Genomic DNA, 27,086 nt, shown 5'->3' with positions numbered 1-27,086 from the left:
TATGAAATAATTTATACCCACAAATACACGTAATGGTGAAAATAAAAATACATCATACGTTGAGCAGTGCTCAATCTAGGCATCATGTATGCAAAGATAAATTACATAATTAGCTGATAGGGAATACTAGTAATTAAAACCTGGGATCTGTTGGAGGATGCGGTCTGGATTGGATGTATGTCTACGCTTGGCGACGACGGACGACATCTCCAGTGGAGATTGGGGAGCGGAGGTCGCCGATAAAACGGCGACTCGCGATTAGGATCGCGATCCTCTTGGAGAAGCGAACTCGCGATTAGATCTGACCATCTCGGAAGGGAATAATTAGGCATCCAAACAGGCATGCGGTCAAAGCTACAACTACGAGCTACACATCGGATGAGGAGTCGAGGAACGAGCCGCTGTGTGCCTTAGGCTAGACACAGCCTGCGTCTCCATGTTCAGCCCATGCCCTAGTGCGTAGTGGGCTTAGCCTAGCTGGCTAATGTATACGTACCCTGGGTGGGGGCCCCTGCATCCTGGGGGCCCGGGGCGGCCGCCCCCTCTGCCCCCCCTCAGGGCCGGCCCTGCATAGAATGTAGAAGGGAATGGCTAGTGGTAAGTCGACTAAATTTTCAGTTATGTTCTTTTGATTTCGTTTCAGCCATGGGATGGAAAACAGGCGGTGCAGATTACTTCTTCATCCTCCAGACAACTTTCTTCTTCTCCATCCAACAGCCAGATGGACCACCGGCCCAACCGTCGACCACCACCACCCGCGGCCAGCGGCGCTCCCGCTCAGCCTCACCGCCCCGCCCACCCCTCATCCTCCTCCCACCGACATGCTGCTGCCCCTCGCCATCCCTCCAGCCCTGGCAATGACCATTTTTTTCTCTGGCGAACTTGCACCACCGCCGTGCTGCCACCCCTACCTCCCCCCTTCATCAACGATAGATGATGGGGTAGCCTCCTAGGGAGCTCCTTCCTTCACTCCGGCGAGTCAGAAGCTGCTTCTTCCTTCCCTCTGGCACCTGCTTCCTTCTAGCGAAAATCGAACAAACCAAATTGGATTTTCAGGCGACTGATGTTTAGCTATTATGAATGTGAAAAGACAAATAAAGAGTGGCTTGACAAGCAAGAATAACCATTCAAAAAAGTACACATCCGATCGATCTCACATATTATAATATCTATAGGAGTAGCGTTGCATCCATCTGTATTAACTAACCTGCATCTACCCGTTATAATGACCTGACAAACCAGCAAAGGTATAGCTAAGACAGTCTGGCCATTCTGCACCATGTTGAGAATGATGTATAGGCCAATTTATAGCCCACACTTTAGAGCCTTACTTAATTCTTCGGTGTCCCACATCCTTCACGCATGTTCATACACTTGCGTCATGGATAATGGATATGCATGTGATGTGTCCTATCCCTTCCCTGCCACAAGCGTGACATTAACCTAGTAAACAAAATAGAATTTATTAAGACGATCACTTTGGTTTATTTGTTGCTATTTTTATCCTTGTAGAATTCAGGATGTTTATTTTGAGAAACAAAGCTCATTTGTATACTTTGTTATAACACAATTATTATTTTCTTCTTCCTCTTCTATCACGAATTCACCTACCTCCATTGTTGACATGGTCAGATTTTAGGGCGACATGCTGACAGCTATGCCTTCTTTCGCATTGACATGACCGTCAACTCGACAAGCAGAGATTGTTGACATGGTTTCATCTGCCATCGGTGTTGTACACAACAAAACTTGAACAAGTGTATTGGAGCTAGTTTCATCTGCCACACATCATGTATCCTACTGCATAAGGTTTTGCATGGATATAAACAGGGAGCATCGCACATTATGGGGTAGCTAAGCTACAAACATTAATATATGCTTTTGTATCCAGATTTATTAATTTAAAATATCTTACTATTTATGTAAATAACATGTACATTATTGGTCTTGGATTATTTCTAAAGGTAGGAGCATGAGTTAATTGGTGGATTTACAAATGTTAAAGGGAATTATAAATATGCATAACATTCATCATGCATATATTACTTTTCCCTATTGACAAAGTGTTTTTAATGGTTAACAATCTTAATGATCTTTATAATAATGTTCAAAAAAGAAATACCTAGCCTGCTCAAGTGCATGAGTTGAGGAATTGCCGACTTAACCACAACTATTACGGCATTAACGGATAACATAATCATGTATTCCATTTGTTCTTTATGCCGGGAACCGCCCATCACCCAAACTAGTAAAGCCTCTATCTCACCTCCGCCTACGACGTAGCGGCTTTGTTGCCTGCTCCGACTTATTCCTGGCAAGCCCTCGCCGGGGACGCTCCGTCTCGGTTCGACAATCTGCGTACGGGGGAGGACTCGACTGACGCTCAAAAAACATTCATAGGGTTCCTTATTAGCAAACACGGTACAACCAAGAGACTTTGATCAGCCCAGCTAATTAACTAGTTTTGATCTCTGTCCTTTCAAGCTCTAGGTGAGCACGCAATGGCCGCTTCATGACAGTGAAGAACTCAACATGAGGTCGGAGATCAACGGCACGTTCACCTTCTCCCTCCCTCCACCGGAACTCCCTCACAAGGTTGGCGGTGAAGTAGCTTAAGTGCAGCATTGCGACACCCCTACCAGGGCACATCCTCCGACCACCGCCGAAAGGCATCATTTTGATCGTGCCGTCGGTTCCTTGGGATGCATCCTTGTAGGACAGGAACCGTTGTGGCTTGAACTTGTCAGGGTTATCCCACGCTGTCATGTCTCGTGCTATAGCAGCCAGTGGGAAGTACACTTTTGTGCCCACTAGAATAGGCTGGCCATTGTGAACCACATGATCCTCTTCCATCACCTGCCTGAACGCAAAAGACGTCGGCGGATGCAGCCGGAGTGCCTCCATGATCACAGCATGCAGGTACTCCAGCTTTCCAAGAACAACCTCGCTGACTTCCTCGGCGTCCGCACCCACGATGGCATTGATCTCCTTCCGGACGGTCTCCTGTATGTCGGGACGCTTCACCAAGTTGGCCATGATCCACTGCAGCGCTGATGCTGTTGTTTCAGTTCCAGCACCAAGGAACTCGGAGCACATGCCGACGAGTTCACCATCGGACTGCCTTCTCCGATGCCGCCTTGGGTCCTGACTGTGGTCGTCCGGCACCGTGAGATCGATGAGTGTGTCCACATACACCGGCGTCTCGCTGGGTCGCCGGTGCCGGCCGCGACGGGAGTTGATGAGTGGTAGGTACGTCTCCTCCTGCTGCTGTCGCAAGGCGGCTAGCTTCTTCCACCGATTACGATAAATGAGCCTGGTCAGTGCGGGGAGCTTCGTGTGCGCGAACACGCGCGCCGTAGATAGGGACTTGACGAGGTCACTCTGAGCGTCGGCCATGGCACGGACGCGGTTATTGTTGATGTTGTCGCCGAAACACATGTTGGCCACCAGGCCAAACATAGCGTAGCGGATGCTCTCCGCCGCGTGAACCACGCCGTTTTTCCTCTGCTCGGCGAGGTCCACGACAAGACCATGTAGTGCACGGCGGCGCGCTGACGCGTGCCGGTGGAGCTGCGTTGGGTGGAGGACCTCCGATGTGAGGTTGTGACGAATGGCGCGCCAGTGCTCACCGTAGGGAGCGGAGGTGATGTTCTGGTATTGACGGTGCGAGAGGATGGCGCTGGGAGAAATGGACGGTGGGCGGTTGGAGAAGGAGCCGCCGGCGCTGCCGCGCACGAGAAGGCTGTGCGCCGTCTCATGGTCGGTGACAAAGATACTAGCGGGCTGCGGCTTCCACACCGTGGAGAGCTCCGGCGCTAGAACCAACTTGGCCGTCGTGAGGAGGGCTTTGATGGGGGAGGCATGGAGGAGGATGAAGAAAAGGAGAAGCAAGGGAAGCAGGATGAGGAGGAGCAGGTCTGCCATGTCTTGATAGACTGAGCCGCGTCTGCCATATTTAGGCACGCATGGCACGGGGTAGTTGAGCTCCATCGATTCCATTATAATGCGATTTTTGGCAGATACAGGGGGATGGGATGGTATTTATTACACCTTTATTGGTCATGCATGGAAGGTTGTGAAATTAAGTATCGCCAACTTTGGCCGTAGGCCGAAAAAATGATAATTTCAACTTTCGAGTAGGGTTTATTAGTCCCTTTCATATTTTGAGTCAAAATTTAATTACATATTTGACTAGCAAATTGTCAATGCATGTCACAAGAAATTATATTGTTGGATTCATATTTGAATGTACTTTTTAATGATACCATTTCTGCTATGTATAACTTATATTTTATTAGTTATTAAAATCATGATAAAAAATTGATCCAAAATACAAGGATGACTTATAAACCAGGACAGAGATAGTACCAAGAATTCCGTACATGGACACAGCGTGAAATATTGTGATTGATCGCTTGCAAGCTGATCGACAAGTAGCTGAACGCCCTGATGGTCGTCATTTATTACTTGGTCCCGGCTAGATAGCCACATGTTGCCATTCATGAGGCTGTTATGGTACTTCTTCCGGTGCTTTTTACTTTCGCATATTGGATTTGTGTGAAGTCAAATTTTGATCAAAACTTCACAATTATTCCATCATCGAAATTGCCTAGTTGGCATGGTACTAGCTATGATAATCCCACTATGACCAGCCCTAAGCGCGGACGGTGCATTAACTCTCACCTTGTTCCTTATTACTTGACATGAATCAAAGAATCAACTAATAAGAAACGTGGGGTTTGTATGCTTTCAATGACTTGAAACTACCTAGCAGGGCATGCAATAGTCAGTTCATTGCATGTAATGTTATTAATTAGCAAATAAACATTAAATACTCTCATTTTCCCCTCCACCTTTGTCACGGTGCACAACCTAAGACCTCTTTCAATGCATATGTGCTTAGATGAGGTGCTAAGTGCATTGAATAATTATCAACTCTCGGCGTCGGCCATGGCACAGACGTGGCGATTGACGATGCCGTCGCCGAAACACATGTTGGCCACCAGGCCAAACATAGCGTAGCGGATGCTCTCCTCCGCGTGGACCACGCCGTTTTTCCTCTGCTCGGCGAGGTCCACGAGGAGACCATGAAGTGCACAGCAGCGCGCCGACGCGTGCCGGTGGAGCCGCGCTGGGTCGAGGACCTCCGATATGAGATTGCTTAGACGGTGGCTTTGGTCTTACTGTTGTACGACTTTGTAAGATTTTGTGTTAGTAATTAATAATATGACCGTATGCATCGTCCAGATGCAGAGGCCGGTGTATTCCTCTTTTTTTCTAAAAAAAAGGCAGCCGGAAAAGATGGTAGCTCACAAACTTTGACCGTGCAACTTGCTAGTAACCAGATTAGTTTTATAGATATAGCCTGTTCCACTAATGAAAGTGCTTCGTTCTATTAGATCTCACACATGTCCTGATACGGAGTACAATATTACAGGAACCTCAAATACACATGTCCCCACAACCCCACCTTCCTATGAGGGTATAACGCGTGAGTCCGAACCGAACAGGGTGCACCTTATCTACTAGATAGGAAGTGCGGCTTGCCGCACCCCCCAGCCCAAACTCATCCAGCCCCCTATACATGATCATGACCTATCCTTAAAATTTCTCAAAAGAACCAAATGTACGGAGAATGCAATGCGCGGCTATGCAATGGATGATTCAACTGAAGTTGCCATGTTCCATCCAATTAGTTCAGCATGCCAAATCCAGAACTATGCTTAATCACTCAATGAATTATCACATTTATCTATGTTTTAAGCATGCATTTTTATACATCTAAGCTCAAAACCAAACCCAAACTTCATACCATATAATCAAGCCATAGTCATCACCCACGACAATAATTTTACAATGGATAGAAGTCTAATATACCGAAAGCAGAGCAGTATAAGAAACTTATATGGTTCGGCTATGGGATAACATCAGACTACATATATATTAGAGATAGTTTGCTCTGACTTTCTTGTCGCCTGACTCCTCTGTGCGTTGTAAAAACCTGTTGATGGACATATCCATTGAGCGTGCCATAAGGACATCATCACAGCAAGAAGATGGTTCTTTTACTTACCCTTGTGAACAACAAGATTTAGTCATCCAGCAAATGAGTAACACCTGTTACTACTACCTGTGTAAGTGAATATGTTGAATACTCGTGTAAGTAAACCACAGAAGTCAGAAGTTGATAATGCACAAAAACATGATTATAATACCAGCACAAATAGTTTGGTGATGTCAACGCAGCAATACAAAAATTTCATGTAGTTCTGATAGGCCATGTAGTTCTTGATAGGCAGAAGCTACCATAGTTCTTGGCATGTAAGTTTATAAATCGAGGGACATACGCAAACATGGCTTCATCTCTTAATCCTGAAATACAGAGAACTTTTATGGTCTGGTTATAAAACACCATTTATCATGAAGAACATGCCTAGCTTTAATTTGAGATCTGATGTGCAAATAGATTAGCAGCATTAGTATGTGAATTATATACCTTTTGAAATTTCAAACAGGCAAGAATATAGATCTTGACAGTGATGCATGCAATACATGAACTAAATTAGTTCTAGAATAAGATTAGCCTTAATAAGGAGACTTCTAGTTCCATTGAAGGTGCTAAGACCTTCGATTAAGAAATATTAGTCCTAGTATACTGGAAAGGCTTTTTTTTAATGTATTTCATTGAAAGAATGACTAAGAAGGCTAGCTTGAGATGCAAACTTTGAAGAATTATACTATATAACATAAATACAAAACACGATATGAACCATTAATTTCTGCTATGTGATGGGAAGCACCAATTTTGAAGATATGGGAATGTTCGATTGAAAATCATATACTGTTGTTATAATGTAATGAGCTAAAACATATGCAATTACAGGTATTAATTATATATACACATCTAAAACTATGACAAGAGCAGCAAAATGAACAGCTCCCGAAAACAAATAACAAAAAGGTTGATTCAAGACCTTGTTGGCAGCTTCGCCTCGAGACCATGAAGCATAAGCAACTAATCGTAGAAGTAGACTCAAAATCGGTTCCTAGGCTCAAAATGCAGGGCTGGCAACTACTCACTTAGGCCCGAAGTAGTTGTCTATGTTGTTGGGTCATGGACAGTAAGGCGGTTTATTGTGAGTCTTCTGCTTACCCATAGTTGAAGCAAACTGCAAGATCAAAGTGAACATGTGTGAGAACCCATGTATGATAGGGTTGTGAAAGGAAACATGCGTAAAATGTGGCTGAAGCAAACTACAAGATCAAAGTGAACATGTGTGAGATATAATTTATAGTCTAGAGGTAAGTTGGACAAATCATATGTCATGATTCATTTTAACTCAGCTGAATCTCCAAGAAAATATGCACCAAGTAAACTAAATGGAACTCAAGTTTTATATTTTGACCAACTGATCTGCACTGATCATAATATCTTGTTAATTCATTTATCCAAATTAATGGAATTGTCTTTAAATTAAAATATCAATGACAAGGTTACATAATCACTAAATTTATACACATCAGAAAAACAAAATACCACAGATGGTAGAGCATTATTTAAGTTCATAGTTGATCATCAAATATCATGGACATTACTTAATATTTCCTTGTGTTTATTTTAGTAAGAATATACGTAATAAAAGATATTTTGCCTCGGCTAGTAAGCAATAAGTTTCTCAGCAGTAGAGAAGTTTCAACCAATGTGAAGGTAGAAAATAGAGCAAAGGCAATCAGTACATGCAAAACATATAAAACTCTTTACCTTCAGAAATTGCCTCATTGGTTGTATCCTTAAAGAAGTGGAAAAAAATAAATCTTTGGTGCAATCAAATGACCAAATAGAAAAGGCCTACACAAGAGAACATTATATTAGAAATAAATATGATCCATATGGTACCAACAATCTGTAAGCACTAAGAATAAATGCTAAAGAACATTCAGTCAGAACACATCGTTTATTCATGCGCATCACATGACAATAACAGGACAAAGGAAGCATTCACCCTAAATAAATAAATCAGAAAGCAACATTTAGTCGTGTAATACTGCAATAAGCATCACTAAAAATAAATCAAATCAGAAAGTAGCTTCAGTTATGTAATACTGTAGTAAGCATCACTGAAAACCGATAAATAGGAAATACATAAATACATACATGCATATGAACCTATTAAAACCAAGTTGATGCTAGCATGGCTATCCGTTAACTTTACATCATTTAAGAAAACATATGAATATTACCAGTTCAAGAGAACAACAGCTTTATCACCAATGCACAGTGTAATGCATGTATCATACCAATGACGATAGCCAATGACTAAAGAAGAACTCCCCAGGAAATGTTATATGCATTACTCTTAGTAGCTGCCCATGGGAAATAGCTAAGCTTGTGTAAAACAGGAAGATTTCATATATAAAGCTGGAGCATTTGATCACATAAAACAGGGTTGATTGTACTTTTTTTCAAAATGGAGAGAGAGAGAGAGATCCTTTATTACAATTGTTCATCCCTTTAATGGATCGTTTGAGCAAATGTATTTGATAAGATAATATAAAATATTAACAAACATACTAACATTCTATCATCTTATGAGCATCTCCTCAAACATCCTATGGGCTGCTAAAAGGATCACATGTACAAAGTAACAGAGGGACACACCAGGCAATGGCCTTTGTCACACACACAGACAGAGAGAGGAGGGAGAGGGACACACCAGGCAATGGCCTTTGTCGCCCACTTCTGGTGCCGCGAGCTAGTCAAAGGCTTGTTGCTGCTGCTGCGGAGCCCGTCATCGGGCGCACTACAGAATCGGAGGCAGACAGCCTCAGCTCGTGCTCCTCCTGCTAGAGGAGAAGGGGTGGGGAGATGTGGACAGGAGGGCGGGTCGCGACAATGGAGATGGCGTGCTCTACCTGGATCTTCTCCTCTGCTCCGGCCATTGACGCACCCTCTGCAGGGTCGGAGCAGGGGAGCAAGAAGGATGTGTCAGTGCATAGATACCTGAAAAACACTTACATTGTCAGTTCACAACTATCCCATACGCGAAAAACTTTGTTTCACACATTCACTGAGCCTCTACTTAACAGAGGCACTTCAAGTAAAACAACCACCAACAAACAATATAAGTAAACTAACTGCAAGACACTTTCGATCGAGGACACAAAAATGTTCAGGCACACCTACATCCAACATGAGCTTTCTGACTGCTCATGAAACAAATAGTATACAACCCGTTTGTCCAATTTCTTATTCATAATTTGGATGCCACTCTAGAGTAAGAAAGTTCTACACAGTAATGATCGTGGCAACGAAGGCCCCCGTAAATAATTTCAGATTTGAGACCCGTGGAGTTAACACTCCCAACATTCCAACACATAAGTTCTTGTAGGAGGGTCAAAGGAAGAGAACAGTCATCAATCTGACCCTTTTAGATGTCTTAAGACTCTTCCCATCATGGCCAAGAGTAAGGAAGGTGTGCATAAATAACATATGCAGCAGCATATAAGGTCAGGTTAGTGTAAGCTAACTTCTCTACTTGGAGTTTTGCATTTTGACTCGCTTCCACCAGTGCCTTGACTGTAGAGTCTGCATCACATATAGTTGCCTCCGCATCTTGAAACTTGGATATAAGAGTAAAAGCTCAAATGATTTCTGCTGTGCAAGAATTTTGGTCTCTGAGAACTCAGATTCAAGTGCCTGAAAGAATGATCATAGTTGAAACAAGGGATGAAGATTGACAAACTCAAGAAAGTAAATGTAACATCCATATGCAAATACAAACTCAGCCGCTTCTACACAAAAAATTAATAACAAAATCCATCATGCCTTTGCAGGGTAGAAGTATAGTGGTGCATGGACTCAAGCAGATGCACCTTCACACAATCCACATTTAACCACTGGGTACAAGATTTTTCTATCTATCGATGAATTGAGATGCAAAACTTCTGCAAGTTCTCAAAAAGAATCCACCTGACTATTACTTTTTGCAAATTAATAGCACACCCCTGCATGTACATTTTGTGTAAGAGCCTTGTTACTGGAAACATAAACAAGTCTACTGTATTATTTATATCCTGCCGAGGTAGAAACAAGTCGACAACCGATGCTCATTTTATTGTACAAACCCAATTGAAGCATAGTATGCTTTTCTGAAAACCAACAAAAGATACAGACAAAGGTTTTCCATGGATGCCTAATGGCCTTTAACTATGTTGGGCATTTAAAAGTGTTACCTCTATTTCTTTATGCCATGAAACAAGTGATGTTGCAGCATCATTGCCCTTTCCCTGCATCTTTATTTCCATTTCTTCCACTCTACCTTCATAGGTAGGTTTGTTGATCAATCATCTGCGACTTCAATGGAAATCATGCAGCAAGACTCATCAAGAAATAATCATCAGTATATTCTCGCAATATCAAGTCTACAACAAGTAATAAAGAAAAAAACTTGAACAAACAGAGGATGCAAGAGGGAGGAGGGAGAGGGTGAGGTAAGAGAAAGGGAGGGAGGAAGGAGGGAGGAGTGGTCGCTACCTGCCTCTCCACGGGTCGCCGGCGTAGCTTCGGGCGGCGGAGTTTCTACGCGAGAGCGGCTGCTCCAGGGAGGGATGCGCTGCTGGGCGGGAGCGGCTCCTCCACGGAGGGAGGAGCTGCTGGGCATCTGTACCGGAGGCGGGGCAGCGGAGGCATCGGCCGGAAAGGCGCGCCACGGTGGCGGGCTGGCGGTGGTTGTAGGCACACCGTGACCCCATCCAGATCGAGGGGGGAGAGGCCTCCCCCCTCGCTCGCGGCCCCGTCCCAGTCAGCTGCGCGTCGTGGCCCCAGAAGACGCGAAGGTGGAGTAAACTGGGGGAGAGGCGCGGGATCTCGGGCTCGATGTGCGTGATCTCGACGTCAGCGCCGTCCTCCTCGCGCTCCGGGGGCGGGCGGTGGTTCTCCTTCTCGCCCCTACGCACGGGCGTGCAGTGTAGTGGCGGCCGGCTGGGCGGAGGAGATGACGGCGGCGTGGGACTGGACCTGGACGGCGGAGGAGCAGGGAGGCGCAGGCGGATCTAGGGTTTGGAGGGAGGGAGAGAGGCGAGGCGGGAGGAAGAGGAGAGGGTGCGGCGCGAGTGGGGGAGGAGTGACAACCCCACGCTCACCCTGTCGAATTGGATATTTTTCCAGCTATGTGAAATGACGGAAATGCCCTCGGTGGGTCACAGAAATAACAAGCGGTGGCACACTGGAATATGCACTATTCATTGTAGCAGTGTCGAGTTTTGATCTGATGGCACGGATCATCTGGGAGCGAGATCGGACGGCCAAAAACGCATCCAAAAAATGATCCGACGGCCGACAGTGGCTAAGCTCTGAGAACGCTCATGTTCTCCCTAGATACCTATTCCTGGATATACCTTAGAGAGTGATTCCCACTAATTTATTTGTACATGCATGCATCTCAAATAGGATGAGATAAAGCCCACCTCAACATGCAACCATGTATGCAAAGCACCCACCGCCACATGCAACCATGCATGAGAAAATATTTATAATTCTACTTATATTGATCAAATATTTTTCAACTATATATAAATATAATAAGTTGTATTTATTTTTTAATTCTGATTCACATGTTGTTAATCAAAATATTTATATTTTACACTATCAAATCACATTGAAATATATTGCCACCGATTTTTGCAGCAATGCGCGTGCTATCACCTAGTATTCATTAACATGGCAAGTCAATTTCCTACAATAACCTATGATTTTAGTTATAGATAATATAATGCCTACTTACACAAACAGAGAAAGTTAAAACCCAATCCTATATGCGGTCTATAGCAGGGGAAAAGCGAGTCGATCGCTCATTGACAAACAAAACATGAATCATTTCGCAACGCTTGCTGTTGGTTCTGTTTAGTTTCTCGGTTTTTATAATTTTCTAGTTTTTTGTTTTTCCTAGGTTTCATTTTTCAATTTCTAGTTTCCCGCTTTTTTTCTTATTTCCTAATTCCTTCGTCTCATATTAATTGACGCTCAAATGGATGTATCTAGACATATTTCAGTGCTAGATACATTCGTTTGACGGTCAATTAATATGGGATGAAGGGAATGTTTTACCCCTTTTAAGTCTCTTTTGAAATTCCATTTTATTTATATATTTAGTTTTAAATATGTAAATAATTGGCCGATATCATGGACATTAACATGTGAACACTATCGACCTATGGCCAAATTTCTTTACGGAAATGCAATTTTTGTATAATAAATGACCATTTATTAAGGGATGTGGACATCTTTTATAATTACACAGCCATATTGAAAAAAATACGTGAACACTTTGTTAATTAGATGAACATTTAATAAATGCATGAACACTTTTAGTTACAAGTATATATATATTTTTAATATGTGAATCCTTTGTTGTAGATTCATGATTTTTTTAAAACCCTCAAATACTTTTGAAAATGAAATGAAGTTTTCTTATAATATGACAAAAGTTGTTCGTAAAAACTATTTTGACTTCCTCAATTCAATACCGAATGCTAAAAATGTAAATATATAATATATATCTCTGTTTTTTTATATGCACATGTTGTGGGCTCTCTTTTTGCATGAACGTCCAGGTTTTTTTAAGCCTTGGCTCTCTTTTTGTACAAACGTCCAGGTTTTTTAGCCTCAGATGTGTCAAGCCAGGTGGTATCCCCCGGTTAAAATAGTAAAATGTGGCCAATCCTATTTGACGTCCGCAAATTGAGCCAACTCGATCTTTTCTTGTTTCCATTGAGTTGCTGCTCCAGCTTTTTGTTTTTTGCTTTTGTGCTGAAGGTTTTTTCCTGTTTTTCCTGCGGTTTCTTTCATTGTGATTCTCAGCGTTTTTTGGTGGTTTCCTATTGTGGTTTTTGTTTCAGATATTTCCTGCTGTTTCATTTAGCATCACTGCTGCATGTTTTTCTGAGTTTTCTGTTGTCGTTTTTCGTTTCCACTCTTTTGGTTATCTATATCGGTTTCTTACCTTTTTCTTTTTTTCCTTTTTCCTTTTCTTTTTAAAGTAAACGATGAACATTTTTAATCATAGTGCACATTTTGTATTAAGATTATAAACATTAATTTAATACAAAGTGAACATTTTTTATTACAGGATGAGATTTTTTTTACATGGTGATCAATTTTTAATTGCACCACGAACATTTGTTAAAAATGGCGAAACAATTTTTTATACACAGTGGATGATTTTTAATACATGGCAAATATTTTTTAAATACGTGATGAACATTAATTGGAAACCACAACGAACAACTTGTTATGCTTAAAAAATTCTAGAAAAACCGTGGCAAGAAAAACCACAGAAAAATGACCAACACATGAAAGTAGTACCATCTCTCATAAAGGATAGTGAGGCTGACACTGGGAAGCCACATCGACCTGAACTGGGTCCCCAGCCCATCATCACTAAAGTGTGCGCCGCCTCTCATATATGACGTTAATGAGCGTTATATAGGAGGTCTCGGAAAAAGTGGTCTATTGGCTGCTTCAAGATAATAAACAAGCTTCCGAAGTTCATAATTTTATCAAAGTGGACACAGTACGAAGGCCCACATGAAAGGCTTTAGGGCGAGCATGGCCAAAAGTTTTCATTAGTAGATCTTCAGCTTGCATAATTTTTCTCAAATGGCTATTCTAGTATTGACAATATGGAATAACTATATTCTAGAATTTTATAGGGATTCCACATGGTTTTATTTTGTGCATGGTCCTAGATACATATGAGCACATCCTTAGTGTCATTTTTATTTGCAAATCACCTTTGTAAAGTATTTGAAGAAAATATGATACTTGGTTCCACAACCGAAGGGGTTGAACTTGGTGGCTTCCTACAGGAAGACACTGGACAAATTAATATGGAAACTAGAGAACATGGAAGGTATATTACATTCGTAAAATAAGAGCGTGAAATGTGTTTTTGAAAATACTAATACGTTTGTGCTAGTGGCTATCAAGTTGTTCTTGACAATACTCCCAATGATGTCGAAGGAAGCAAATCCATCTCGATGGTCAAGCCACCACTGATACCAGAATAATCCAACCATTTGAGCAACATGGAACATGCACATAATGTTGACAATTGTTTAGGAGATTCCTGAATGTACAACTTCCATCAAAGATTCCAAAGTTTCTATGCCGACGAGCCAACTTAACATCTTCATAATTGCCAAGGGAGATGGTGTTGTCACAACTACAAGGTGGTCGGGTGTTCACAACATGGATAGAGACATATGATTGTCTGCATATTTAAGTTTGGTTGATTTCATTTGTGCGTGGAGAAGAAAATAGATATGAGGAAGGAAGGAAGGAAGTCATTGTTGAGGTGGCATGGTAAAGCAAGTGATATGAGTGAGGCAGTGATTGACTGTTGCTATCGGGTGCCGGCCAAAGGAGGTAGAATGGGTGGATGGGATGCCAAGAAAATAGTTTTAGTGAATCATCTTTAATTTTTCCTAATATATTTTTCTAGTACAAAAATGGAATGTGTGTCACTCCATTATTTTGGTCAATGCAACATATTATTACACAAATAATCTCGTTCATATACATATATTTCCATATGCATGAACATCTCTATATATGTCTACATGTCCTTGATGCATCCACGTGGAATAGCTATCAGTTGTAGGTCAGAACTTCTACCTACAGTCATCCCGTATTTTTCAGACATATCCAATGACTCTGGACTTGCCCCACCAGGAAGCACCCAATCAAAGTGACAGAGCAAGTTTGCTAAAGTGATCTCTAAGGTTGACGCGCCTAATAGCATCCCAGGACATTGCCTTCGTCAAGCACCAAAGGGGGTGAATTCAAAGTGTGTCCCATTGTAATCTAAGTTGGTGTTCTCAAACCTCTTTGGAAAAAAGGCTTCAAGGTGTTTCCAGTACTTTGGATCCCTAAAAACTGCAAAGACATTAATTAATATAGTGGCGCCTTTAAGCAGCTCATAGCCCATAATTTTACAATCCATTCTGGCCATGAGTGGGATTAGTGCAGCTGGTAGGTGCATCCTAAGAACCTCCTTAATGACCATTCGCATGTAGTGGAGGTTTCCAAGCACTAGTAGAAAACAGGGCTATAGTTCGTGCCTGGCCAGCCCATTAGTCCCGGTTCATCAAGAACCAGGACCAATGGGGAGTATTAGTCCCAGTTCATGAGCCCAGGGGGCCAGCCTGGGCCTCTCGGGCATTGGTCCTGGTTCGTCTGGACCCATTTGTCTCGGCTCTAGGCACGAACCGGGACCAATGGACCTTGCTCCTGGCCCACATCCATTGGTACCGGTTCATGCCTTGAACCGCTATAGAAGGGGGGGCTTTAGTTCTGGTTCATGCCACGAACCGGGACAACTAATTTGCCTATATATACCCATCGCCACGGCAGAGCACTCCACAGTGCTCTGTTTTTCAATCCGGCAAGGAGAGGTCATTTGGGTCCTCTAGTTCACCTCCTATGCACATGAGGTGTTCGATAAAATGCCCGAGCCACACTAGTTAAGCTTTCTCCTCTCGAAGCTCGACCTCGGATCTCCATTTTTTCCGAGATTTGTCTAGATTTAGCGGTCTGTCACACCCCGTCCCCGTTTTCACTGCCGTTGATCGCCCGCGCCGATCTCGTCGCGGGCACCACCGTGGTGAGCCTCTTGTTCTTATCTTCTTTCTGATACTTGTCTGATTTTCTTACTTTAGATAGATATTTCTCTGATTTTCTTACTTTTGAAACACATAATTATATATAATGCTCGCAGATGAACCGACAATCAATGTATGGTGACAGACACACCTACGAGTACATTAAGGGCATGCATAATTTTCTCGAAGTGGCTGAGGCAAATAAGCAGAATGGTTTTATGTGTTGTCCATGCACTAAATGTGGGAATATGAAGTCTTACTCTGACCGGAAAATCCTTCACACCCACCTGCTTTACAAGAGTTTCATGCCACACTATAATGTTTGGACGAGGCACGAAGAAATAGGGGTTATGATGGAAGACGGCGAAGAAGAAGAGGACGATGACAACTATGTGCCCCCTGAATACGGTGATGCTGCAACGGGGGGAGCTGCTGAAGATCAAGAGGAACCAGACAATGTGCCCGATGATGCTGCAACGGGGGAAGCTGCTGAAGATCAAGAGGAACTAGATGATATGCCCGATTATGATCTCCACCTGGTCATTGTCGATGAAAGGATGCAATGCGAAAGTCAAAAGGAGAAGCTGAAGTTCGATCGCATGTTAGAGGATCACAAAAAAATTGCGAAGATGGCAACACAAAGCTGGGTACCATACTGGAATTGCTGCAGTGGAATGCAGAGAATGATGTGCCTGACAGAGGATTTGAGAAGCTACTGCAAATATTGAAGAAGAAGCTTCCAAAGGATAATGAATTGCCCGACAGTACGTACGCAGCAAAGAAGGTCGTATGCCCTCTAGGATTGGAGGTGCAGAAGATACATGCATGCCTTAATGACTGCATCCTCTACCGCGGTGCGTACGAGGATTTGAACGCATGCCCGGTATGCGGTGCATTGCGGTATAAGATCAGATGAGATGACCCTAGTGATGTTGACGGCGAGCCCCACAGGAAGAGAGTTCCTGCGAAGGTGATGTGATATGCTCCTATAATACCACGTTTGAAACGACTGTTCAGAAACAAAGAGCATGCCAAGTTGTTGCGATGGCACAGTGAGGACCGTAAGAAATACGGGAAGTTGAGAGCACCCGCTGACGGGTGGCAGTGGAGAAAACTTGAGAGAGAGTACTGGGCTGAGTTTGCACGTGACCCAAGGAACGTATGGTTTGGTTTAAGCACGGATGGCATTAATCCTTTCGGGGAACAAAGCAGCAATCACAACACCTGGCCCGTGACTCTATGTATGTATAACCTTCCTCCTTGGATGTGCATGAAGCCGAAGTTCATTATGATGCCAGTTCACATCCAAGGCCCTAAGCAACCCGGCAACGACATTGATGTGTACCTAAGGCCATTAGTTGAAGAAGTTTTACAGCTGTGGAATGGAAACAGTGTACGTGCGAGGGATGAGCACAAACAGGAGGAATTTAACCTGCACGAGTTGCTTTTTGTAACCATCAACGATTGTCCCGCTCTTAGTAACCTTTCAGGACAAAAAACAAGGGATACCACGCATGCACGCACTGTTTAGCTGACACCAAAAGTATATACCTGGGAAGCTGCAGGAAGAATGTGTACCTGGGCCATCGTCGATTTCTTCCGACCAACCATCAATGTCGAAAGAAAGGCAAGCATTTCAAAGGCGAGGCAGATCACCGGAAGAAGCCCGCCATTCGTACCGGTGATCACGTACTTGCTATGGTCAATGATTTACACGTAATCTTTGGAAAGGGTCCCGTCGGACTAGCTATTCCAAGTGACGCTGAGGAACACGCACCCACGCATGCTCAGCAACAACGTCGTGTCGCGGGCAGTGTTCGGCGGCAGGTTCACGTAGCAGGACGAGTACATCCACGAGCTAGACGTGGTGCTCACCTTGCTAGGCGGCTTCTGCCTCATCGACCTCTTCCCGTCGTCGCGGTTGGCGCGGTGGCTCAGCTTCGGCGCGCGGCGCATGAAGAGGAGGTACAGCCACATGCAATGCATCATCGCCAACGTGATCGAGGAGCGCAAGGCCTTGCGAGCTGCTGGTGATGGCGCCTCAAGCACCCACGACGAGGAACTGCTGGACGTGCTGCTCAGGCTACAGAACGATGATTTGTTGGCATTCCCTCTAACCACAGAGAGCATATGCGCCGTCTTATTCGTGAGTATTTTTAACAAAAGAAACTTTTTTTACTGCTAGCTGATGCAAACAACGGCACAAATTTTGCATATGACTCGAGATAGGAAAGATTGATTACTTTTGTTCCGACAAACTTAAATCATTAACCATTTAGTTAACATTATCTATGTCATACATTTCAAGATTATTTCTTTTTCTGGTAACCCACCAGTTACCGGAAGTTTTGATGACCCCCAGAAACTGTGGTAACATTCGATAAGATTCAAATGACCTCATAAACATGTGAATGATAGTGTGAATGAATTCAACCCGGTCTTTTGCTTTCCAATCACTATTGCGAAGACACGTGTAGCAAATCCAAATACAAGATAATATAAGGAAAAAAATCATACTTGACAAACCAAAGACCTAGACATTGATGTTGTCCACACATTATATCCGTTAGCTTTATAGATTTCACCCTTGTGGAAAATTATAATCTTTACTGTTAAGTATTTTCAAAGAAACTCATAACACGAACGCCATGCTATTTGTCTATCCATTATCATGGTGTAGCAATATAAGGGTATGAACCTCATAATGAGTACATATATTCTATCATGACCCCCCTGGGTGGAACACCATGGCTTTGACCTTAATCCTTCTTTCTTTTAATATTGCAACCAACATATCCGCCATAATGTTGAGCGACACTAATGAAAATAAAGAACCCTTGATGGAGATCTTTTTATTCTTGGAAGTAATGTTCTTTATCATCATTGATTTTCACACCAAAGAACCCACCTTGCACACATTTTACCTTCAAGTGACATCAGATAAAGGGAAAGATTCCATAAACATTGGTCGTGGAATGAACATTCACTTTACATTGTCATCAGTCTTGCCAAAATCAATTTTGAGAATCCCTTGTCTTTTGATGCAACCCATGAGTAATAAGCCCTTCCACAATATTTTCCTAGCATGAAATGGGTTTTTGTAAGTTTTATCACATCATTAACAATCGAGGAAATCATGCGCTGCTATGAATTTTGTGAAAGCTCATGAAGATAACCTATGTTGCTTTATTAAGTTTGTTATTCCTTTTGCCACTATAGAGATGCCTATGTCGACTATAAAGTGGTGATGTTTTCTATAAGAATAAACAAACATCCTGATCAAACCACTCAGAAATCATATTCCTCATAAACTTGAATGTCTCATTTTTGCAATTGTGATCTTTCACCTCTTTCTCTGTCAAGTGTAACCCGAGGGGAGGCATATGGCCTCACATGATATCATACCTAGAGAAGTTACTTTCCTTGAGTGCCTCGAAATGTTCTCAAATCATTTGTAAGGGGATTTAGGCTTCAAAGTATGTAAAAAAATCCTTTAGTTCACTTCAAAATACCACATACAATTTTTTCAAATGAAAGATTTTGTTTCACAAATTGTTTCATTATAAGTGCGGCATATAGAAGTATGAGATAATTTAACGTACCTTAATTTTCATTTGCAGGATATATTTTCTGGTGCCACAGATACGACGGGAACAACTTTGGAATGGGCTATGTTAGAGCTCGTCCGTCATCCAGAAACAATGTTTAAGGCTCAACTAGATATAAGAAAATTATTAGGTCAAGATCAAACAATCATAAAAAATAGTAACCTTGGAAACCTCCACTACATGCGAATGGTCATTAAGGAGGTTCTTAGGTTGCACCTACCAGCTCCAGTAATCCCACGGATGGCCAGAATGGATTGTACACTTATGGGTTATGAGATGCTTAAAGGCGCCACTATATTAATTAATGTCTTTGCAGTTTCTAGGGATCCAAAGTACTGGAAACATTCTGAAGCCTTTTTGCCAGAGAGGTTTGAGAACAACAACTTAGATTACAATGGGACACATTTTGAATTCACCCCCTTTGGTGCTGGACGAAGGCAATGTCCTGGGATGCTATTCGACGCGTCAACCTTAGAGATCACTTTGGCAAACCTGCTCTATCACTTTGATTGGGTGCTTCCTGGGGGGGGGGGGCAAGTCCAGAGTCATTGGATATGTCTGAAAAATTCGGGATGAATGTAGGTAGAAGTTCTGACCTACAACTGATAGCTATTCCACGTGGGTGCATCATGGACATGTAGGCATATATAGAAATGTTCATGCACACAGAAATATATATATCCTTATGAACGAGATTATTTGTGTAATAATATGTTGCATTGACCAAAATAATGGAATGGCACACATTCCATTTCTGTACTAGAAAAATATATTAGAAAGGATTAAAGATGATTCACTAAAACTATTTTCTTGGCATCCCATCCACTCATTCTACCTCCTTTGGCCGGCACCCGATAGCAACAGCCGATCACTGCCTCACTCATATCACTTGCTTTACCATGCCACCTCACCATTGACTTCCTTCCTTGCTTCCTCATATCTATTTTGTTCTCCACGCACAAATGACATCAACCATACTTAAATATGCAGACAATCATATGCTATCCCTGTTGTGCACACCTGACCACCTTGTAGTTGTGACAACACCATCTCCCTTGGCAATTATGAAGATGTTAAGTTGGCTCATCAACATAGAAATTTTGGAATCTTTGATGCAAGTTGTACATTCAGGAATCTCCTCAACAATTGTCAACATTATGTGCATCTTCCATGTTGCTCAAATGGTTGGATTATTCTGGTACCAGTGGTGGCTTGACCATCGAGATGGATTTGCTTCCTTCCACATCATTGGGAGTATTGGCAAGAACAACTTGATAGCCACTAGCACAAACGTATTAGTACTTACAAAAAACATTTCACGCTCTTATTTTACGAATGTAATATACCTTCCATGTTCTATAGTTTTCATATGAATTTGTCCAGTATCTTCCTGTGGGAAGCCACCAAGTTCAACCCCTTCGGTTGTGGAACCAAGTGTCCTATTTTCTTCAAATACTTTACAAAGGTGATTTGCAAATAAAAATGACACTAAGGATGTGCTCACATGCATCTAGGACCACGCAAAAACTAAAACCATGTGGCATTCCTATAAAATTCTAGAATGTAGTTATTCCATATTGTCAATATATACTAGAACAACCATTTGAGAAAAAAATATGCAAGCTGAAGATCTACTAATGAAAAGTTTTGGCTATGCTCACCCTAAAGCCTTTCATGTGGGCCATCATACTGGGTCCACTTTGATAAAATTATGAACTTCAGAAGCTTGTATATTATCATGAAGCAGCCAATAGACCACTTTTTATGAGACCACCTATATAACGCTCATTAACGTCATATATGAGAGGCGGCGCACACTTTAGCGATGATGGGCCGGGGGCCCAGTTCAGGTCGATGTGGCTTCCCAGTGTCAGCCTCACTATCTTTTGTGAGAGATGGTGGTACATTCGTGTGTTGGTCATTTTTTTGTGGTCTTCTTGCCATGGTTTTTCTAGAATTATTTAAGCATAATAAATTGTTCGTTGTGGTTTCCAATTAATGTTCATCACGTATTCAAAAAATCTTTACCATGTATTAAAAATCGTCCACTGTGTATAAAAAATTGTTTCGCCATTTAAGAAACCGATCACCATGTAAGAAAATTTCATCCTGTAATAAAAATGGTCACTTTGTATTAAATTAATATTTACAATGTTAAAATAAAATGTGCACTATGATTAAAAAATGTTCATCATTTATTTTAAAAAGAAAAGGAAAAAGAAAAAACAGAAAAAGGTAAGAAACCGATAGAGATAACCAAAAAAGTGGAAATGAAAAACGACAACAGAAAACTCAGAAAAACTTGCAGCAGTGATGCTAAATGAAACAGCAGGAAAAAACTGGAACAAAAACCAAAAAACGCTGAGAATCACAATGAAAGAAATCGCAGGAAAAACAGGAAAAAAAAACTTCAGCACAAAAGCAAAAAATAAAAAGCTGGAGTAGCAACTCAAAGGAAATAGCAAAGACCGAGCCGGCTCAATTTGGGGACGTCAAATAGGATTGGCCACATTTAACTATTTTAACCGGGGGACCGGCCATGCCAATCACAAATCCAGATATTGATATATAGAATTATACGATTCTAACTGGAGGCAAAATATACATCACTTATTGCAGGCGTTAGCACCCGTGCTGCTCACATGCCCATTAGCACATCGATGTTGATACGATGCCACCTGGCTTGACACATCTGAGGCTAAAAAACATGGACGTTTGTACAAAAAGAGAGCCAAGGCTTAAAAAAACCTGGACGTTCGTGCAAAAAGGGAGCCCACAACATGTGCATATAAAAAAACAAAGATAGATATTGTATATTTACATTTTTAGCATTAGGTATTTACTTGAGAAATCAAAAAAAGTTTATATGAACAACTTTTGTCATATTATAAGAAAACTTCGTTTCATTTTCAAAAGTATGAGGTTTTTAAAAAAGTATCTTCTCTCTCTCTCTCTCTCTCTCTCTCTCTCTCTCTCTCTCTATTTAGGCTCTCACAGCCACAGATTGAGTAATCATGCTCATCAAGAATTTGTACTATGGATAAATCGTCCTAATCAGGTGCTGAAACAAAAAAAAATCTGAAATAAAGAGCATCAGATTTTTAGCAAACGTCCCCTGAAACATGCACCTTTCATCATGTTTCTCAAGAGAAGTTAATTATGATTTTGTGAGTACATTAAGCATGAACAAAGCATGGTAGTAATAGAGCGTGGCAACAAATCTCTTGGTCTGAACTAGCACAAGCAGTTGGGCGTAGTTGAGTGGCAAACAGATCATCGGACCGCCCCGACAACACAACATGTCAAAAGAGTAGGGGTAGAACATGTACGCAGCAACAAGTAGTCGACGGGAAGCTCACCTGCAGTGAGGCGGTCCGGGCGATGGACGTATGAGGCAAAACAACTCATGGAAATAGGAGGGATCTGCGCTGACCGAGCAATTGCGGCCTCGGGTTGGGGACAGTCATAATGCATTTAGTTCTTCACGGGAGAGAAAAAAATTAGATTGCATACTTAGGGCATACCATTCAAACACCAGTAACTTTGAGAATTATTGCATGAATCAGTATGTAAAAGTATAATTTATTTTTATCTCAAGGAGTAGCATAAACTAAATAGTGTAAAACCGAGATGGGATACCAACAATAAAAATCATTCCCATGCATTATTACATACCCCATCCACAATGTTTTGAAAATGAAAAATAATGGAATTAAAAATATAATCCAACAGACCTAACTGACGATGTACCTCAATCCCCATCCACACAATAGGGGACACATGCCACTCCGGAACCGCAACATAACGGAATTTCATCAAGTCCAAAAGCTAGAGTTATAATGGCGAGTAGAAGCTCAACAAACAAAAGAAGTCATGCCTACTACTAGCCATCCAACAAGCATTCTTACTCTCCTATGTGACCATAAAAGGAAAAAAAAATCTAAAACCCAAAGCACCAACTACCACCAGAAAGATAGAGATATTATTAAAGCCAAATGGACTTCACAGCTACTAGCTATTTAGAGCAAGTGTTAGAGCACTGACATGAAAAAGAATATGAGATCAATATGACTAATTAAAAAATGGACAAGAGAACTCTCAGCTTAAAATACCATTAGTCAAGCAGGCTTTACAACTACATGCTATTAAGAGCAGGTGTAAGAGCGCTGACAAGAACACAACATGAGTTCAACAGGTGTAAGAGCGCTGATAGAAGATGAACATACAAAAAGAAGGTCATGCACAATTTCTGATTCTTTTTAAAATATTTGGTTCTCACCGTCCAGACGCAACACAATTTTAAGTAAGTGGAAAGAAATAATCCACACTGGTTGCATGTTGAATAGCATGTACAAGAATCAAATAGAAGTGCATGCTAGCAACAAGGATAGAGGGATCGGATCAACTAGAAATAAAAAAGTCAACAATTCCCTAGACAGTCTCTGAGTACAAGGGGGCAACCAACAATGGAAGAATTTTTCATTTTGGCCTCAAGGTATCTCAACCTTCAATTCAAAAAGGCCCATATCAAGAAAATCGGCTTTTTACGCTATCATGTTAAAAAAGGGGTACTTAAAGCACCCACAGGCGATGTTGAGGGTTCTATTCTATAAATCATGTTCTCAAATTTGGTGATTATGAGCACCAGGATATGATTCACCGGTATATTTTCTATCACCTAACTAGCGCTTGTAGCAGAACTGTTATCTACTTGAACCTTGTACAAAAACTAGTGTGGTTGCATCATGATAGTGTGTCACCCTTAAGGCCGCATGGAAAAACAAACAAAATTACAGGTGAAAAATAACATATACATCCACTTCTTGTTTTTCTCATCATTTGACTTATGTCAACGATACCAAAAGTGAAAAAAATAATGAGAATCAATATTTATGTTTTGCACATAAAGATGAACAAGGACACTGAACTAAAAATATGGTAAAAAGATGAGCATAAACTACCCACACTTTTAAAATGATTCAGAAAACAAGCACAAGATGAAACCAAGAACTATATATGTGAGGACATCATTTTTATCTCCAACAAGCCTGCTTATTCTCTTATGTAATCATCATATGGAAAAAAAGTAATTCAATCTCAAACCCAAAGCACCCACTGCCACCAAAAGATAGGGATTTTATTAAGACCAAAAGATAGGGATTTTTATCAAGGCCAAATATACTTCTGGCTACAATCTTTTTAGAGAAAGTGTTAGAGTGATGACATGAACGCGGTATGAGATCAACATGACCAATTAGTAGATGGACAACACAAATCTTGACTAAACACACCATTAATCAACTAGGCTAAAAATTGCTCATTACAACTAAAGGGTTGATAAAGAGTTAGGCTACTTCAACACATTCAGACTATTTTTGTTGTCTCGGTTTTACTATTAATTTCTAGTGAGAAATAAGGTTATATACGCCCGCAAGGGCAAACCATCCTTTACGCATTTGTATGTATTGTATTGTACATACACAGAAATTTGTTTGTATGTTCCATACTGCAATGTACTTACACTACTTTACTTTCTTTGGGGCGGAACATAGGTCAGAGTAATTGTTATTCGTTCCAAACACTGCTCGGCCAGTTCGCTAGCAGTGCGTGTGTGCAAATTGTTTCCTAGCTGACCTCTTGATTTTATATCCATGCTGGACTGGTGTTTTGGGAGTTACTTATTTTTCTTATGAAATTCGTCTCATGAGTTTTGTGGTGTAGTCCGCACGCAACCTCCATGTTTCAGAATTTACTTTCAGGAGTTTTTTGGTTGTAGTCTGCATGCAACCTTTGGACTTAAGAACTTTTTTTTCTTGTTGTAGTCTACGTGCAACCTTCAAGTTTCAGAATTTACATCCGGAGTTTTTTTGGTGTAGTCTGCATGTAACTTTAAGGTTTCAAAATTTACCTCCGGACTTTTCTGGCTATAGTCTGCACGCGACCTTCACTTTTGAGAATGCGATTATGTCAGCTTCATCTGGGTCTGCACTACAAAGAGAACAACCTTACTATGTAAGATTTATAAACCTGTTCAAGAAAAAAAATTAACTTTTTGTCCCAAATGCAACCCAGCCAGAAAGCTGGAGTTGCTCCACGCAGTAGAAAATGCCCACTGTTTAATTTTCATAATAATAGAAAGGGCACTATACGTATATGTTGGTTTGCAAGGTATAGAAAATGCCTCCTCCTTATCAAATTTGTAATGCACAAGAGAAGATCATGGTTGGGACGTGTTATTTATGCAACCAGAGCCTGCTTATCCATTGGAAAAACATACTAATAATCTTTTTATTTATGCAACCGGATCATTTGTTGCACCCTCACAAAATCCATCACCTCGCTAACAGGCTTCCACGAGCATATATGTCGCCCGGTTATTAAAAAAAGAGAAAAGAGATACGTGATGCCTCCCACTCAGACCCAACAATACCCCTGCCTCCCACCCCTCTTGGCCCCCAACATCATCCATGAAAGCAAACTGAAAAATGAGTATGATGCAGATTGAGAAATGCCTGATGCTATTGAGCATAGCAACAAGATAGAAGGAGAATACAACCATGAAATGCAGATTGGAGAAAAAAATATTGAATGATGAAAATTCAAACATAGTTACAGACATAATACTAAAAACTGATTACTAATAATGATTATGTACAATTATGTTACTCATTAGAGGACAGATAATAAACATACTAAATGACCTAATGTCCACCAGCAACATCAAGATGCGCAATTACACAAAAATTAACTATAGTGATGGCACCTTGTTCTTTTCCAAGAATCGATAGTTCTTATTCTATCGTGAAGACGTGTTAGTACCTTGTTCTTTCCTGAAAGGTAAAAAACAAATCAATACTGAGCAGATATTTTACAATGTGATATTTTATAAAAAAAACTTTTGTATTTACAAAAATACAGAGCAAATCTTGGATGAAAAATGTCTAATAATCATCATGGGGAGAAAGAGGAACAGAGAGGGTAGCTCCACAAATTGTAGTGGCAAGAAAAATAAAAACACAAAAACTGGCACAATTTATAAGATGATAAAGAGCCAAAAATAAGATTAAAATGATTTATCTTCTCTTGCTAGTCTCCTCCGTCCGTCCGGAAATACTCCACTTGTCGGAGGAATGGATGTATCTAGATGTATTTTAGTTATAGATGCATTCATTTTTATGCATTTGTCAGTATTTCCAGACGGTGGGAGTACTAAATAAGAGTGAGAAAACTAAAGAGAGACTAGCTAAGAAGAAATTATGAAGATTGAAAGTAGGAACCTAAGAGACCGAGAAAGAGAGACTGAACAAAAGAATGAGAAAATAAAGAGTGAACTGATGTAAATGAGAACCAGAGAAAATAGAAAAAAGAATGAGATACTCAAGGAATTGGAAAAACTAAAAAATGGAAGAATGAGGATAAAGAAACTGATAAAAACACTAACCAAATACTAAATGACAAAGACCTATGAGGAACATGACTGAAGAAGTATGTGAATCATGTCACACCCTCCCTGTTTAAAGAAACATGACTGATAACTGATACAAAACAGAAAAGATGAACTTATAATAAGAACTAAACCCACACGCTCATATAGAATGACTGAAAATTGAATGAAATAAATTAAACATAAAATGAACTATAATAAGAAACTGAAAATGAGTGTGATAAAAAAACTAAAGATACTCAATCCGAACAATGATAATACACTGCCATTAATGAACACTGAAAATAAAAACTTAAAACTGATGATGAATGACGAACGATGGAACTAATGACTAAATGAAGATATCTAACGGGAGAATGAAGACTAAAGGTGAA

General features: G+C 41.1%; 1 protein-coding gene and 1 pseudogene across 1 annotated transcript; one reads left to right on the top strand and one right to left on the bottom strand.

Moving 5' to 3' along the window:
- Window positions 1-2,230: 2,230 nt before the first annotated feature.
- Window positions 2,231-3,941, bottom strand: LOC119366742 (cytochrome P450 89A2-like). The gene has a single exon (XM_037632472.1). It carries the CDS (start codon window positions 3,922-3,924, stop codon window positions 2,455-2,457), a length of 1,470 nt encoding a protein of 489 aa, XP_037488369.1. The 5' UTR covers window positions 3,925-3,941; the 3' UTR covers window positions 2,231-2,454.
- A 13,502-nt stretch (window positions 3,942-17,443) lies between these two features.
- LOC119366703 lies at window positions 17,444-19,909 on the top strand (annotated as a pseudogene).
- Window positions 19,910-27,086: the final 7,177 nt, after the last annotated feature.

This window comes from Triticum dicoccoides, chromosome 2B (genome assembly GCF_002162155.2).
Source record: "Triticum dicoccoides isolate Atlit2015 ecotype Zavitan chromosome 2B, WEW_v2.0, whole genome shotgun sequence".
NCBI lineage: Eukaryota > Viridiplantae > Streptophyta > Magnoliopsida > Poales > Poaceae > Triticum > Triticum dicoccoides.
Note: the sequence above shows the minus strand (reverse complement) of the source record. Positions and strands in the feature narration are given on the sequence as shown.